We start from the raw sequence: 15,779 nt of genomic DNA on the forward strand, positions 1-15,779 counted from the left end.
TACAGGAATTCATCAATGTTGTAAATTTTTCTTCAGAAAATTTGCACAATGTCCTTTATCAACAAAGAGAACCACACAGATTTTGAATGAATGAATTTACATGATATCTAGAAAATTATTTTGAAGAAATATGCATTTTAGATGTTGCTGGCTTTCCAGAGTAGTGGTTGATTTGATCAATTACAACTCTTTGTGAGACGGGGCCCTGACTTCTGTAAGTGGGACCTGAGGGATTTGTCTCCATTTTCTAGTTTGTATGACAAGATGTAATGCTGTCAAATTATCATGGCCTGACAAGTTTATTATTCAATGTAAGAATGGGGTAAATGGTGGCTGGATGAACAAAACGATTGATCATAATGGAATAGCCCCTTATGTTTATTTGTATGAGGCCTATATAGGTATTTTGAAATGTTTTTATTTATAGAATATGAAGTTGCACTTTTTCTAATTATTTTGATTTGAAATACTAAACAGACATTTCAAATGATAAACTCACAAATTCTGCTTATTATACATGTCCCTTGACAATGCCAGAAAACAAGCTGAAGAATGTCTATGCTTGAAATACCTAATGTAAGCTAAGCCACAAAATGTCTGCTCAATGCTAAGTCACTGTACCCCAATTCCCCCCATTTTAATATAACAGGTATTAACTTCATTCTACTCTGCTCAAATCTTGAAAATTGAATACCTTTACATTTAATTTATATATTGATGAAAGGATTTTTATTCTCAAAAGTTCAGAAAAAATCGCAACGGTCATGTATTAAACATAACTTTATGCAATAGCACAATATTCAGAATCCATGACTATGTGACACGTTTACCCCTTTTTCTTTGCAGATTACACTTTCATCATTGCCACTACATCTGTTATCAACGGCAACAAACTGATGGCATCTATCAAGGAGCCTTGTTGATCTATCTATGATGCAGCTTGAAGGACACAAGACTTTTAACAGTTCCAAGAACTTCAAAGGCATCACCAAGGACAATGTTCAACTCAATGTAATGGGTTGTCTGTGGTGGTGTCGCTCAGTATCATACACAGTGAGGGTGCGGAAGGGATAGTTGGCCCTGTCTCCAGTAATTGTCAAAGTATTCCCTTTTATAGTATTCCCTTTTTGTTTTCACAAAAGTCTGGGACTTACAGCTACAATAGTTCCAAGAATTGTAGAAGCACCCCCAAAGACATCACTTAGGACATTTTACATTTCAGTGTAATGAATCTTCTGTTGTGGATAGCAAGGCTCTCTCAGATTACGCTCAGGTCCATAGGCATAAGCAGCGAGGGTGGTGCAGTTATGAAAGTTAACCCTGTCCTCAGCAATTTTCATAAGCCTACCCCTTTTTTTATTGCATATTTTCACAAAAGTTTTGACACCCAGCTACAGCAGAAGCATCAGTATAGACATCACCTAGGACATTTAACAACTCAGTGTATTGGTCATTCTGTGATGGTACTGGACCAGAATTAATAAGGCTGTTGCGGATCAAGCCCTTAGCCATGAGCAGTGAGGATTAAGAGGGGGATAGTTCTTCCCATCCCCAAAATATTTTTAAAGATCATATTATGGAAATTATTGGTTTACATCACTGTTGAATCAAAATAGATTTGTATAATAACAGTACTATATTTGTATGAAATCTAGCTGTAAAGAAGGCCAACATTTATACCACATCAATTTATTTATATATTAAGCACATTTTATGAAAGCGAAATCCTGTCTAACCAAGAGTTGTGATTGATCCAATTAACGTCAACTATATGGAAATCCATCAATCCTACCGGGTACCATGCATATTTACATGTTGACGTTGCTGGCTTTCCATAATTATGGTTGATCGCAAGACTTTATAAGACGGCCCAGCTGATTGGTGAAAATCAAGTTACGCTAAATTTCTAGAGTTATGTTTGTTTGCAACTCTTTGTGCCATGGGTCCCAAATTAGGATGTATGGCACATTTTTGATATCATGGGAGGAATATGAAATTCACAACCACTACATCTCAACCACTTTCTCTTTCTATATTAATTGTTATTGAAGTTTAAAGTAACTATTGTTCAGCCTGTATATGGTTTAAAGATAGGAATTAAAATTCAATTTGTTGATAAAATGATGAAAGGTTGGTTACTTTAATTTTTACTATTATGGACCCTTCACAAAGATTTATATAATTAGCTCATTGAAATAAAGAGATAAATTAATTCATTCTAGATCTAGGTGAGTATGAAAGGGTAAAATTTGACATTTCTGTAGTTTGCAAATTATGCCAGTGAATGAAAGATGAATAAGAAAATTTGTTTGCTATATGATTCATTAATTTAATGAGAACAAAATCCTCAGTTCGTTATACATGGATGGGTAGGAGAGGAGGAGGCCACGCAGAGAGAAGGGACCCCGCCCCCCTCCAGATTCAAATTATTCAAAATAGTTGATTCAGTAAGTCATTTTCTTAGAGTGAAATAATGTATAGATACTTGTCTGCATGATTTTTATATTCAAACAACTTGAATTATCCGGTTATTTGTTATGCCTTTGCCACCAAAGAGGGATGGTTTGTGCAATAAGTTTTTTTTTTATTTAAATGATTTTTAGACTTATTCTATCATATAGGCAGGATTTTTAATCAAATATTTGAGAGAATAATTCAAGAAAAATGATAGTTATCCAACTGTATTATTGTCTGTTTATACTTCATATATTTCTTGTTCCTTAGTAATCTTTTTTATTTTCATTATGAATATATATTTTTCTTCATCTCTTCCTTTCCATTTCTTGTTCATTATAGAAATTGTCTTTCCTTTTTTTTCTTTTAGAAATTATTCTTTTTCTTTCCATAATACGTTTTGATACAATATTTTACATGTACAAGTAAATAGACATGATGTATTTGTATATTGTGCAATGAAAATTTACAAATCATGCTCTGATGAATAAACTATATTAAATTAACAAGAAATATATTGGTTCATTTTGTTATTTTGCTTGGTCTATCTAGTGTTGCATTTTAAATACACAGTTAAGTATGAAGATAGTCATATAGTTGATGCAAATTGTATATAATTATATCTTTAGAAAAAAAAAACATGAAGAATGATTTAAAACCTAAAATAACAAAATGACAATATTTGGATGGATAAACATGATAAAAAGTGATTTTGGAATATTCAGGAGGCATCTTCTAAAACCATAAATCTTTATATATGACACCCTCTTGGGTAACTGCTATATGTAGATGCCAATGGTGAAGTAAAGAGGGGAACACATTTTCAGACAAGCACAAAAATTAAATTAACACTTTCCTGTCCAGAAAATTCTGTCAATAAAATTATATTGAAAAAGGGCAAACAAAATAATCAAAATTCTGTCAGGGTAGGAGGACACTCCCCCCACCCCCTCAGGTAAGCTAGTTCTAAAAAAACAAACGTAACTGGCACTGTAGCTGGTCCCACCATCACCGAAGTATCACCCCATCTCGAAATCCCTCAACACAAGCGGCACCATGTAAAAATACGCCCACGTTCGAAACAAATTTCCCGCTGAACGAAGCGGTTCTGGCTATCGATTTGTTAGCTTCTACATCACGTGATATTCAGGAAGGTTGAGTTTACGTTTACCGTTAGATTTTACTTCCGGGCTTTTCGCGTGCCGGGGAAAATCTCGCTTCAGTGCAAAGCACGAGTGTGTACACAGAGCCCGGTGCAGTCCGACGTGTTTGTTTTCGTGAACCCAATTTAATTTTTATAAATCATGGCGTCCCAAACGAAGAGTCAACGATACGAAAAGCGATCTACTCGGACGGAGTTTAGGTCAACTTCAACTCCAAAGGCTTCTTCATCATCACCTTCAAAATCAGGATCTTTATTGAGTCCAACGAAAATATCAAGGCACGAAGAAAAAGAAGAGCTGATCGGGCTCAACGATCGCCTCGCAACTTACATTGATCGAGTTCGTCAACTCGAATTTGACAATGGACGACTTCAAGTTCAAATTTCTTCCTTTGAAGAAACACAAACCAGGGAATTGGATAGCGTGAAAGAATTGTACGAAAAGGAATTATCTGATGCCCGAAAATTGCTTGATGAAACAGCTGGAGAAAAGGCGAAATTGCAGATTGAATGTGGGAAGTACAAGACGGAGCTCGACAATTTGAGACCAAGGTTAGTCTTTTTTTTTCTTGTTTAACGAAATTTCGTAAATCGTACGACAGAATGTCTAATTTTGCATATTTATTGAAAACATTTGATGTAATTCACTTTCAAAGTTCAATAAATGGCTTATGAGGAACGGAGTTTTGTAACATACTTTTCTCCCGATACTATTTTTTATGTCTAAATCAAGAAGATGTGACACTTGTCATTCGTGATCGTGGTGAATTTGACTGAACAGCAGGATACCGATAATGGAGATGATGCGGCCGAGCCGCTGCGGCCCCACGCGAACAGTTGAACCGACGCTTCAAGTTAGGGCCGAGTGAGGTCAAGCGTACCGTTCGCATTTAGTTGTTCGTTGCATGAACAAGAAAAGAGTCACTGTCTGTATGGGAGTGTAATTTATCAAAGCAATTTGGAAATTGGAATTATAAACTTTATTTGTAATAATAATTTTTTTTTTTGAGGATTGGAAAAGACAGGCATGACAGGATTCTATCGATCTTGGGAAAATCAGCCATTTTCACAACACTACTTTATTAATTTTATAACCTGCTGTCCGAACAAACATAAACATGGACACCATAAATATTGGACTCTTTGAAATTCAAAATCACTAACTTAAAAAAAAACATAGTACTGTACAGTACCAGTAAGTGACCTGCTTACCTGGTAATCTCACACACTTCAAACTGGCGGAGTACAGCATAGCAGTTTTCAGTGACCAATCCTACAAGAAGCATCCCGTACCAGATGATGATGATGATGCTTTTTTGCCATGTTGACTTTCCAGATTATTAGCTTGAATTCAGTTTTGCTGTAATAGACTCATTATTTTTGTTAAAGGACAAGTCCACCCAAACAAATAGTTCTTTTGAATATAAAACAGAGTAAAATTCAACCAGCATAACAGTTAAAACACTGAAAATTTCATCAAAATTGGATGTAAACTAAGAGGTATTAAATTTTGCTTAATTTCACAAAATAGATAACTGCACATCCAGGCCGTATTAAATGGAAATGATGGGACTGATGACATCTTCCACTCACTATTTCTTTTGTATTGTATTATATGAAATATTCTAATTTTACCTCATTGTCATGTGAAAGAAATTCCTCTCTGAACATGTGGAATTACCATTAAAAGAAATGGCTCAGTCAAGTTTGTCCAGGATTATTGTCAAATTTGTAAAAATTGAAATATTGTATATTTCAAGCAATAACCCCCCCCCCCAAAAAAAAAAAAAAAAATAATAATAAATGAATAAAAATCTGGTAGTGAGTGAGGGACATCATCACCTTTCTAATTTATGTCACATTTTCAAGTTTTGTGAAACTTCAAAATGTATGTAACTTTGTTATTTTGAATTTGATTTTGATGAAGTTTTGGCGTTATACTACATTGTAGTTGGATTTTTCTCTATTGATTCAAATCAACATTTTTCTTGGGTGAACTTGACCTTAAGGAAACCTGAACTGCTAATCCATAAAGGTGTGAAACACAATCTTTTCTACTGGGTAAACTCATTCATGATCATCAGTGAATATCAGGGTGCTTTTAAAAGGGAAATATTGTCCTATTTGAGAGGTGTCCTATTTAAATATACTGTAACTGCATAGTACTTGAACAAGCGTTATAAACCTGAAATACATGTACATGTAGGCTGAATAGAAGTTTTTAACAGTAGGCTACTGTATGTATACATGTACATGTACATGTATGTATCCATTTGCTTTAATATAGCAGACATAAGTACAGTAGTTCTTTTTTGTTACATGGTAAACAAGGTCAATAGTCTGTTTAAGAACTTGTGCATACATTCTGAAGTCAACAATAGCCATCAATGTAAATGCTAGAATGTCATCTAAACTTTGTTGTGAATTTGTGATACAAATTGCTTTAATCAGATGAGCCAGCTGATATCCTCAGCATAGATGTACACACATCTAGTATAAGTATCTGCACTGTACAATGCACATTAGGCATCATTGCAGTAAAAAAAAAAAATGTTTTCAAGGGAGCTTGGCATTTTAAAGGGTAGGCCTACAGTATGACTGTATGAAACATTATGCAATTGAATATCATCTTATACATTAGGTTCTATATCTACATACTGTCTTTTTTTATTAATAATGCACAAGCAAATTTAAGAACAATATTGACACTATTTTTTAAACAATACTTTCTAACAATATTTTTTAGCTGCACGTAGAGTCCATTGTAGAATTTTTTTACTTGCACTGTACCCTCAACACTTGACAAGCACAAGGTACGATAATACATGTACGCCAGTGGCGGACTGTACCAGACTGGAAGAAGAAGAAGACACTTTACAAGTATCCCCAAAAATAATGCCTGGAAATTTGAAGGGATTGCCAGATGATTTTTTTTTGGGGGGGGGGATTTCAGTCATGGTAGATGTTCTCTCAGAAAGATATTCAATTATTCTTGATTATTTTAAAAGTCCTCTGTGAAATTTGATATCCTCAAGTAATATTCTATTCATGAAAATGCACAGTACATACATACTATTTCTGAATGAAACTCATTTGACAATATAATTATGCGATTAAACACAGTGGGATACATACAGTGTACATTTGTGTACTTGAATGCAGCAGCCATTAAAAAATGTACTTGTACAATATTAAAAGTTCATAATTATGATGTTGGCAGAATTTTCACTCGGTACACAGTGTGGTGAGAGGTGACACATGGATTGCTGCATGTATGGAAACTGACTTGGCATTGTTCCAGATATCAGCATCCCATTCATGAAATATCAGCACAGTTGTAAAAAAAAGAGAGAGAGATAGAGCAGTCAGAATTTGAAGTTGCAGATGGTCAGATTGGGACCTCCAAATTTCCTAGGTCTGAGCACTGCCCTAATGTATTATACCATACATTTTGTAGTCGGGCTGTCATGGACTTCCAATACCTACAATGTACATGTACTAGCAGGGTTATAGCCTGCACGTACCTGTCTGTATTATGCAGAGACAAGAGTCAACTTCCAAGTGCTGACTGCTGTTTTCAAATTAATATTTCAACAATCAAAACTACCGGTATATGTACAGTATGCACAGTATACAGTTTCCTCTACATGTACGTCAAGTTTGATGAGTTTAAATGTCAGCGCTCCCTTCTCTGTACAGTTTTTATTCAACTTGTGACTGAAGTTCTTGTTCAATAGTGCGATTGTTTGATGCTAATACCTAATCAAGTATTATTAGCTGGTATTTTGAGGTAAGATTAATTTGCACGGAATGAACAGTACTAATGCACGTAGGCCTACATACATGTTCTGGATGTGTAGGAAGCAAAGAGTCTTGATTCGGGATCATTATGACTTCAAGAACTGGTGTTATGATATTATAGTTAATACCATGGATGATACAGAATTTCACTTTTTAAGGCCTGATTACAAGCTTATGATTTTATTATTTGGCAGGTGTGAACACAATAACCTTTCACCTCCAATACCATTCATGATAACCATTTCCCTGTAGATTCCAGTTTTACAATGTTTGGATTTTACATGTATGCCACCTTTCCTGGAGTTTCCTCAATTTCCAAAGGACCAGGAAGGAACATCAATTGCAAAGCTTCCTGCGCGGGTAAAGAATTTGAAATCCGTATTTGAGGTTTTCAGAGCATTTCCTGGATGCTTATTGCATCACACATTACTTGAGAGATCAGGAAAGGAAATGGTCATTTACTTGGTATGAAACATCCTCACACTGTCTTTATTAGACCTACATGTACACTAGTAGGCCTACAGTATAACAAACCATGTAGGCCTAAAGCTATTTGTTCTTGTTTCGTTTCTGACATCTACATTGTAGACACTGAAAAGGCCTGATACTGTATGCCTACTGAAACTTCAGATACATGTATCATTTATAATTATTCTTTGTGGAACTGAGAAGAAAAAAAATCATGTCTGTATTTTTACATGAAATTTAAAGTCTGATTTTTCTGGTAGACATATATGTACATGTATTGAACATGTATATTCATAGAACCTACAAATGGCTCATACATTAATGAGCGTTTATAGGGTATTACACGTTTACATGTACAATGTCAGTTTTGGGGTCAAGACATTGTAATTTGCTAGAGCATGGGCCCTACCACAGCTAGAGCAAGTAAAGGTGCAGATGCTTGTCTTGGGCCTTTATCCATTCATACAATGTACATGTTTAAGCGTGTGTTTATGCTTCCATTGCGAGGACAGAATCAGCGATTTCAAACGTCGATTCAAAACGCCGATCGTAGACGTGGTTCTGGGAGTGCTGTTTATGCTTAACTTTTCAGAGCAAATCATGATCTCCAGCTGGCTTCGCATCGTAAAGCGTGGTCAAATTGGGCGCCCCTTTTTTAGAAAGTTTTTTTTTCCCATTATTGTTATTACGTAGAGATAACATTGAGCAATACAACTGTATTTGCCTGCGGATTTTCATCTCACCGGAAGCAGGTACCAAATGACGTCATTTAAACACATTTGCGATCGCGGTTGTGTTTACATGTATGCTTCCCCAGAAGGCCTGATTCTGGTCAAACGATGTTTACAAACGCACCTTTTTGTGAGTTTACGATTGGCGTTTTGAAACAGCGTTTATATGAAAGTAAGCATGGACGCAACCATGTTTTGCACTAATCACGTTTGGAAATGCTGATTCTGGCCTGAAGAATGGAAGCATAAACACGGCCTAATACATGCAAACCAGATCACAGTTTGAAAGAAATCATATAGGCCTAGACCAGAATTCCAAACAAAATCTTATCTTTATGTTTTTGTCCTTGGGTAGTATCAAATTTACGACTTTTCAAATGGACTCAAGACTCCTTGGCCTATACAACTTTACAAGCAAACATACATGTACATGTAGCCAGACAACAAATCATTTTGGGGACTGATTAGGACTTCAGCTTTTATAATATTGTTTGAAAGTCACTACCCTGGGAGGAACGACATGTAGACAATGCCTTATTTTTTAAAAGTCTTATAGTTAAACTGCAAAAATGGAGGGAAGATTACAGATAGATTATCATCATTTACCCCCCCCCCCTCACTTATTGTGGACTGATCTGGTAGAAAAATATTCAAATGATGAGCCACAAAAAGAGATAAGACATCTTCCTTTAAAAAGTATGATGATCATTGGTTCATTTTATACACTGTTGATCAGTTGATATGACAACCTGTATTGGTGAAGCTTCTGTGATGTGCAGCAGAGACCAAAGCTTCACAATTTTCAATGGAGTCTAGAAAGATTTCACCTTGAAATGTTTTGCCTTGAAAAGATGGAAATGTAGATCAACATGTTTACATACTGAAGGCCTACACATACACACGAATGTTAATGCCAGACGGAATGTGGGGGATTCATATTAGAAGTCTTCTTTAGGTCTTTTCAGAAGCAGGATCTCACTGAATAACAAAACGCATCGAAAGAAGATGAGCACAACATCTCAACTATTTAAGTCTTAGTCCAAACAAGGGTCCCTTTGATGACACCCTCTTTTAAAATTTGAATTCTAGGGCTTGCCCGGCCCTCCCCCTCCTTCTCAGATTTAAAGAAAGGACTGAAGGAGTCCAAAGTTTTGTTATCAGATCTACATATTGACCAACATTGATCTACATTTGAGCTGATAAAAACCAAGGAGTTGGTAAAACATTTATCTACAATTCTACAAACCTGTTTGTCATATATGTACAATTGTACATGTACAACTGTATGTCATTTTCTATGATCAGTTTTATTGCAACCAGTCTCCAGAATCCAGATGAATGTATCACCCTTTTCACCATGTGTTTATTAAGGGGAATCCATATCAGCTTGATCCATACACACATTTGCATTGAAGTTTGAATAAATTAAAAAGAAAGAAAAAATGTGCCCAAATACATGTACATGTACATCTTGGACACACACTGAAAATCTAAAATGTGATGGAAAATAAGACAAAGGTAGATTGTCATATTTTTGCATATTTAATAACGGTAGGCCTACATGTACATGTCCATTCATGTACATTGCCTCCTTGTCAGTATGCAAAATGGGGGAGACAATGACATCCACTCACTATTTCTTTTGTATTTTTAGAAATATGAAATAAGGATGTTCTTCCTCTTGTCGCTATTGGTCTATCGCTTCCTGCTTTTTTTTTTTCTGCTGTTAAGTTTTCAGTCTCAATCCTCAACTGCTCGAAATAACCAAATATTTCAGTCATTCTGTACGTAAACGGGGAGTGTCTGAGCTGACACAAAGACGACAAGGACATGTACATGGTTGATTGAAGCGTCCTTAGCAAATGGGGTTCATTGTGAAGGGCACACATCTCATTGATCTCATTCACATCTGCGATAATAGATTTTTTTCTTTCATTTCCATCCCTATTTGCCTGCCCTCTCTCTCTCCAAATCTCTCACTATCTCTCCCCCAGCTCCCTCTCTCTTTCTGTCTGTTTCTAACCTAAATGTATTTACACAAAAGCTGTGTTTTTTAAGCCTACAGAATTAAGAATAAGTAAAGATTGCCGAATGGATACAGTTGTATGATAGTATACAACTTGAAAGGTGTTCAAATAAACAACGCGATTGGTATTTTCATACATGTACATGTATTAAGAACAAAACAACCTTTTGTCACCCAAAAGCAGAGAATTGACATTTCACGTCTCTGAGAACTCCATATGATTTCTGTGCTTAGGCGATTATATTACATTTACATACATGTAGGCTTAACCCGTACAAAGTTGCAAGTATTTTAGTGAATGGAAATATTATTCACCAAGAAGTTTAAACCCGTTTTGTATTGACAATCAACAGGGTGCTCACCAAGATGTTAATGTACATGTGTTGATAATAGTACATCTATCAATAAGATAGGACACAGTGCAGTGAACTTGCAATTCATTCAGCTTGAAGCATGAGCTAAAGATATTCTAGGTCAACTTAGTATACAGATTATGAAGCACAGAAAAAGAAATAAAGGAACCGAATACAGAAACCATGAACTACAAATAAATTGTGCAAATAAATAAACTACAATCAAGATATTCAATGAAAGAAATTGAAATTAAATGTTTTTCGGGCAATGCTTTGAATGAAATAAACACATACAACATACCCCTTTCATACTCCGCTTTTTCTTGGGAAAGTGTCCAGTATGAAAGGTACACCGGAGAACTTCGCCAGTGAAACAGCCAGTATGAAAGCAAACTGGAGAACTTCTCCTCTTTCATGATGTCAGAGGTAATTTTTTTTTCTCCAAAATCCCCTGATCTGAGATTCCATGCGCTAGCTAGCTACATGTAGCGATTACAGTGTATTCCTGTGGCTTAATGTAGAAGGCCACCATTCTACTTCTACTTCTACATGAGCGATTCAATCATTCCAGCGTTAAATACCCTCGAACATACTTTTGTTGTTTTTTTTCACTATTATATTTCTGAGTGTTTTTTACATGCTTAAAATGTGCTTGAAATATCAAAATACTTTGATTTTTTTTTGGTCTTGCTTCTAATATTTCTAAAATATGTTGTAATTATTTTACACCTTTTTGTAATCGGAAAGAAGCAATGTTTACAATTTTCTTTTCGTTCGTTCTATTGCACGTGCCAAGTGAGCTGATCAGCAGCAGCAGCTGAGAAGTGTTTATCAGCCGTCATCTCTTAAACTTCACTGATAAAATTGATTTACATGTACATGTATCTGCAATTAATACAGAAATAGTACGATTAAAATTTAAAAAACCGCTTTCATTGACACTGGGTCTGCGCTTCTGCCCGAGCAAATCACTCGTTGACTTTCGCCGGGGAAGAGATGTCAGTGCGACAGGGTACATTGTTTTCTTCACTGGGGAAGTGAGGAATGCATGCAGGAGAAGCTCGCGGAAATTGAATAGGCCAGTTTGAAAGGGGTATCAGAGAAAAACCAATGTGCGATGTTCTATGACCCGTTTTATTTTTATTGTTGTAGAAGATTGATCATCTGTATGCACAGGGATGATTGATGATTTATCATATCAGTAGCAAAAATGAGCACTATGAATATTGACTTCTTTATACTGGTATACATGTATGTTCTTAGCTCATCATGGATCATGAGGGTTTTTTCTTTTCTTTTCTTTTTGTATCTACACTCCAGTCTCCAGTACATACATGTACATGTATATGTAGCTAAAGATCGGATTTTATGGTATTTTTACTGTTTTCTTGACTATTCTTCTTTGTACACTGTAGTGTCTGAGCCTATTGAACAAGATTGTGTCTTGCACAATATGTACATGTATCTCTTCCTTCTGGTACAATACGTCATACTGTACACGTGGAATACACTACACTGTACAATAAATTATATTGCTGCACGTGTTCATGTATTGAACTTGTGACCTCTCTCTGATTTTCTCATTCTCAGACTCTCATCTCTTTCTCATTCCTCAAGGTTCTGACCACCAAAGAAATACATGTATCACACAATGTAGTATGCCAATTACCAGTATACTGAGTACATCTTTGTATAGCCAGTACAGGATGTCCCGAAATCTGTTCTACATGTAAAAAGAGTACATACCGCAGAAGTTTCAGTTTGTAAAATGAAACTATCAGTTCCATAGTTGAGCAAAGAAGATTGAGCAATCAAATACGTAGTCATCCGATATTTCTATGGCATATTTGTCTGATTTCCAGTGGGTGTGTTCACACCAGACCATTTCACAAAAGTATTTCACATTCACACTGACCTGCCTGAACCAGATATCTCTGGGCCTACAAGGAGACTGTGCCATTCCTGTGCCCCGGAATTAAGTTTGGGAGTATTTTCATTCAGAGAAAATCCTTACGGGCATTAGGTGCCCCAAGTTTGTGCAGTGGCCCTTGACTGCGTATCTGCAATAAGAAGACTGTACACTGTACAACGACCACAGTCTCAAACTCTCAATACATCTAGATGTCTAGTAAACTACACACAAGACAGGTACATGTACAGCGTACATGTATTCTTAAAAAGAATACTGTTTACTGTACAAGAACGATAGGCCTTATTTACAGTTTACATGTACCCTGTATTTTTGTGAATGAGCAGGTGTGGAACACCCTGTAGTGACCTTTGCCTTCAGGATCCAGGCACTCCTCCACTCTCCTCAAACTTCATGAACTAGACATTCCATGCTTGTTTGTTCTGTGGTTACCATGGTGATTGTTATCCTTTACCAATTCATTGAAAAACATGAAACCATGTAGTTTTTATAGCCTTTTTATGAAATCAGTTGTTGTGGGGGGGGGGTATTTTTTATGTAGGAGGCAGGGTTTTTTGATACTGTGATGTTTTTGGGTTTTTTATGTTTGTTACCCTGTTTTCAATGGTAAACATTTTTTTGTTCAGGAATCAGGAACTTTTATTTTTTTAAATTGGAGGATGTCCACTCTATTTGATTACAGAGCTCCTTGAAATACATTTTGCTCTGGCTGGCATCAAAAGATGTAAAAGTATGATGTATTCCGCCTTCTTTTTTTTTTCTTCTTTCTTTTTCTTTATTTTCTTGATCACTCCAATCTTCTGTATATATTTTGATATATCCTTGAATTTTTGATGTAACTTTTATCATTGAAATTTGATGTAAATGTTTTGTATGTTTATGATTTATCAATAAAAACATAAATAAAAAAAAGAATGCAATAAATGCAGAGTGTGTAGAGTTTACAAATTGCAAAGAAGTTCATTGACTTTAAAAGTACACCTGGGCTGTACTGATGCACGAGCCGAGTTATTAATCGTCCTTTCTTCTAGAACTTTTTAATAGTGTACTGTACTATCTTGAGTATTGATTTAACCTTTCAAGGGGAACATCCTTTGTTTTGCATCTTGGAATTCCACAAATCTAGACAGATTATTGATTAGAGTATTCTACCATAAACGAATCTACTTATAAAACCATACACATTTCTACGCTTCACATGCTCAGTTTCTGAGCTCTTCATAGCCTGTGACAGTTTTAGAAAACAAAAAAAAATCAATCGACCCAATAACTTGATGAGGACTTAAAGGGGAATGAAAGCTTTGGAACAAATAGGCTCGTGTAGAAACAGAAAAATCAAAGAATAAGAATAAAGTTTGAGAAAAATCGGACAAATAGTGAGAAAGTTAGGAGCATTTGAATATTTCAATCACTAATGCTATGGAGATCCTCCCATTGGCAATGCGACAAGAATGTGTGATGTCACTGATGAACAACTTTCCCTTTGGTGGACTATAAAATACCCTCAAAATGTCTCTTTTTGCTTTTTCTTATGATGATACAAACTCTTTATCCATGATGTATTCTTAAACAAATATGTATTACATGCCCTCATGTAGAAAGAAGTCAGAGAACACATGATTTATGGATAGATGTGGTAAAAGAGGCAATTCAAGTGTAATATATACTAAAGTAATGGGGAGAGTTGTTCACAAGTGACATCACACATCTTTGTCGCATTGCCAATTTGCTATCTCCATAGCATTAGTGATCGCAATATTCAAATGCTCATAACTTTCTCATTATTTGTCAGATTTTTCTCAAACTTTCGTTGATCTGTTTCTTTGATTTTCTGTTTTCACACAAGCTATCTTGTTCCAATGGTTTCATTCTCCTTTAAATAACGGGAGTTTGTTTGCATAGTGAGGGGTGGGTGTGGCAATTGATATCTTTTATAGGAGAAGATGCTGGTAATTTAAAAGTCACTTGAGTGAACAACGGTACAGGTGTCCAATACTCTGTAATGCTGCACATATATTCTTTTGATATATGCCTTCACTCTTTCTCTGCCTTAAATACAAATTGAAAAATCAGAAGAAAAAAATGTTTCTACATGTAGTTCAATAGACTAGCTACGTGTACAGGTAGCATTTCCTTTTATAAGATTATATTGCTTTAAAATGTTTCCATGTGCTGTACGAGTACCGTTATAGCGGGTAGGCCTGTACATGTGTTCAAGCATACATGTACATGTATCTTTCAGAAATTGAATTAATGAGAATCGAGCTATATCACATCCATGATTTTTTCATATTGATATGGGGTAGGCTACAGCGACAGCCCTCGTATTGCATTTTTGTATCACTGTTTGTAATTTTAAAGAAAATGACATATACAAGTAGACACAGTACCGTGTCATCTGCCTTGTAGAGAATTTACTCTTTAATTGATTTCTGAATAACCTACATGTATTTGGTAGATTGTTCAGAACTTCATGCTCTATTGACTATTGCATCGCTCACTGACTATGAACATGCAGAACAAGAAAGACACTGTACTGTCTTGTGTGGCTGTGGGTTCTATGGATTAGTGAAAAATCAATAAGCAGCTCTGTGAATTAGATGTTTATAAATAAAGCAGACAACTTCCGTTTAGCTTTTTGGAAGTATTAGTATTTTATTTAAAAAAAAGGTATATGTATATACATGTACCAGGGAAAGTGGGATAGATTTTTGTTTTTCTTTTTATTTTCCTTTTAGTTTTCTGTATATTATTTTCTTTTAATTTTCTGTATATCATTTGCTGGATAATGTGCCAGTATCCATCATAAAAAGATGCTCATGGCACAATAAAGAAAATTAAAAAAAGAAGGAGG

General features: G+C 35.4%; 2 protein-coding genes across 3 annotated transcripts in view; both read left to right on the forward strand.

Annotated features, from left to right (window-relative positions):
* Positions 1 to 2,967, forward strand: part of LOC121415862 (vacuolar protein sorting-associated protein 33B-like) — a 33,570-nt gene extending 30,603 nt beyond the window's left edge. For both annotated transcript variants that reach the window (XM_041609237.1, XM_041609238.1), the window contains one exon: positions 847 to 2,967. In XM_041609237.1, the coding sequence (XP_041465171.1) occupies positions 847 to 923 (77 nt within the window). In that variant the 3' untranslated portion in view covers positions 924 to 2,967. The remainder of the gene's footprint in view (positions 1 to 846) is intronic.
* Positions 2,968 to 3,758: 791 nt separating this feature from the next.
* LOC121415393 (lamin-B1-like) overlaps positions 3,759 to 15,779 on the forward strand; it is a 36,184-nt gene continuing 24,163 nt past the window's right edge. Inside the window, exon 1 of the mRNA XM_041608592.1 lies at positions 3,759 to 4,168. Coding sequence (XP_041464526.1) covers positions 3,759 to 4,168 — 410 coding nt within the window. The remainder of the gene's footprint in view (positions 4,169 to 15,779) is intronic.

Source organism: Lytechinus variegatus, chromosome 5 (genome assembly GCF_018143015.1).
Source record: "Lytechinus variegatus isolate NC3 chromosome 5, Lvar_3.0, whole genome shotgun sequence".
NCBI classification, from domain to species: domain Eukaryota; kingdom Metazoa; phylum Echinodermata; class Echinoidea; order Temnopleuroida; family Toxopneustidae; genus Lytechinus; species Lytechinus variegatus.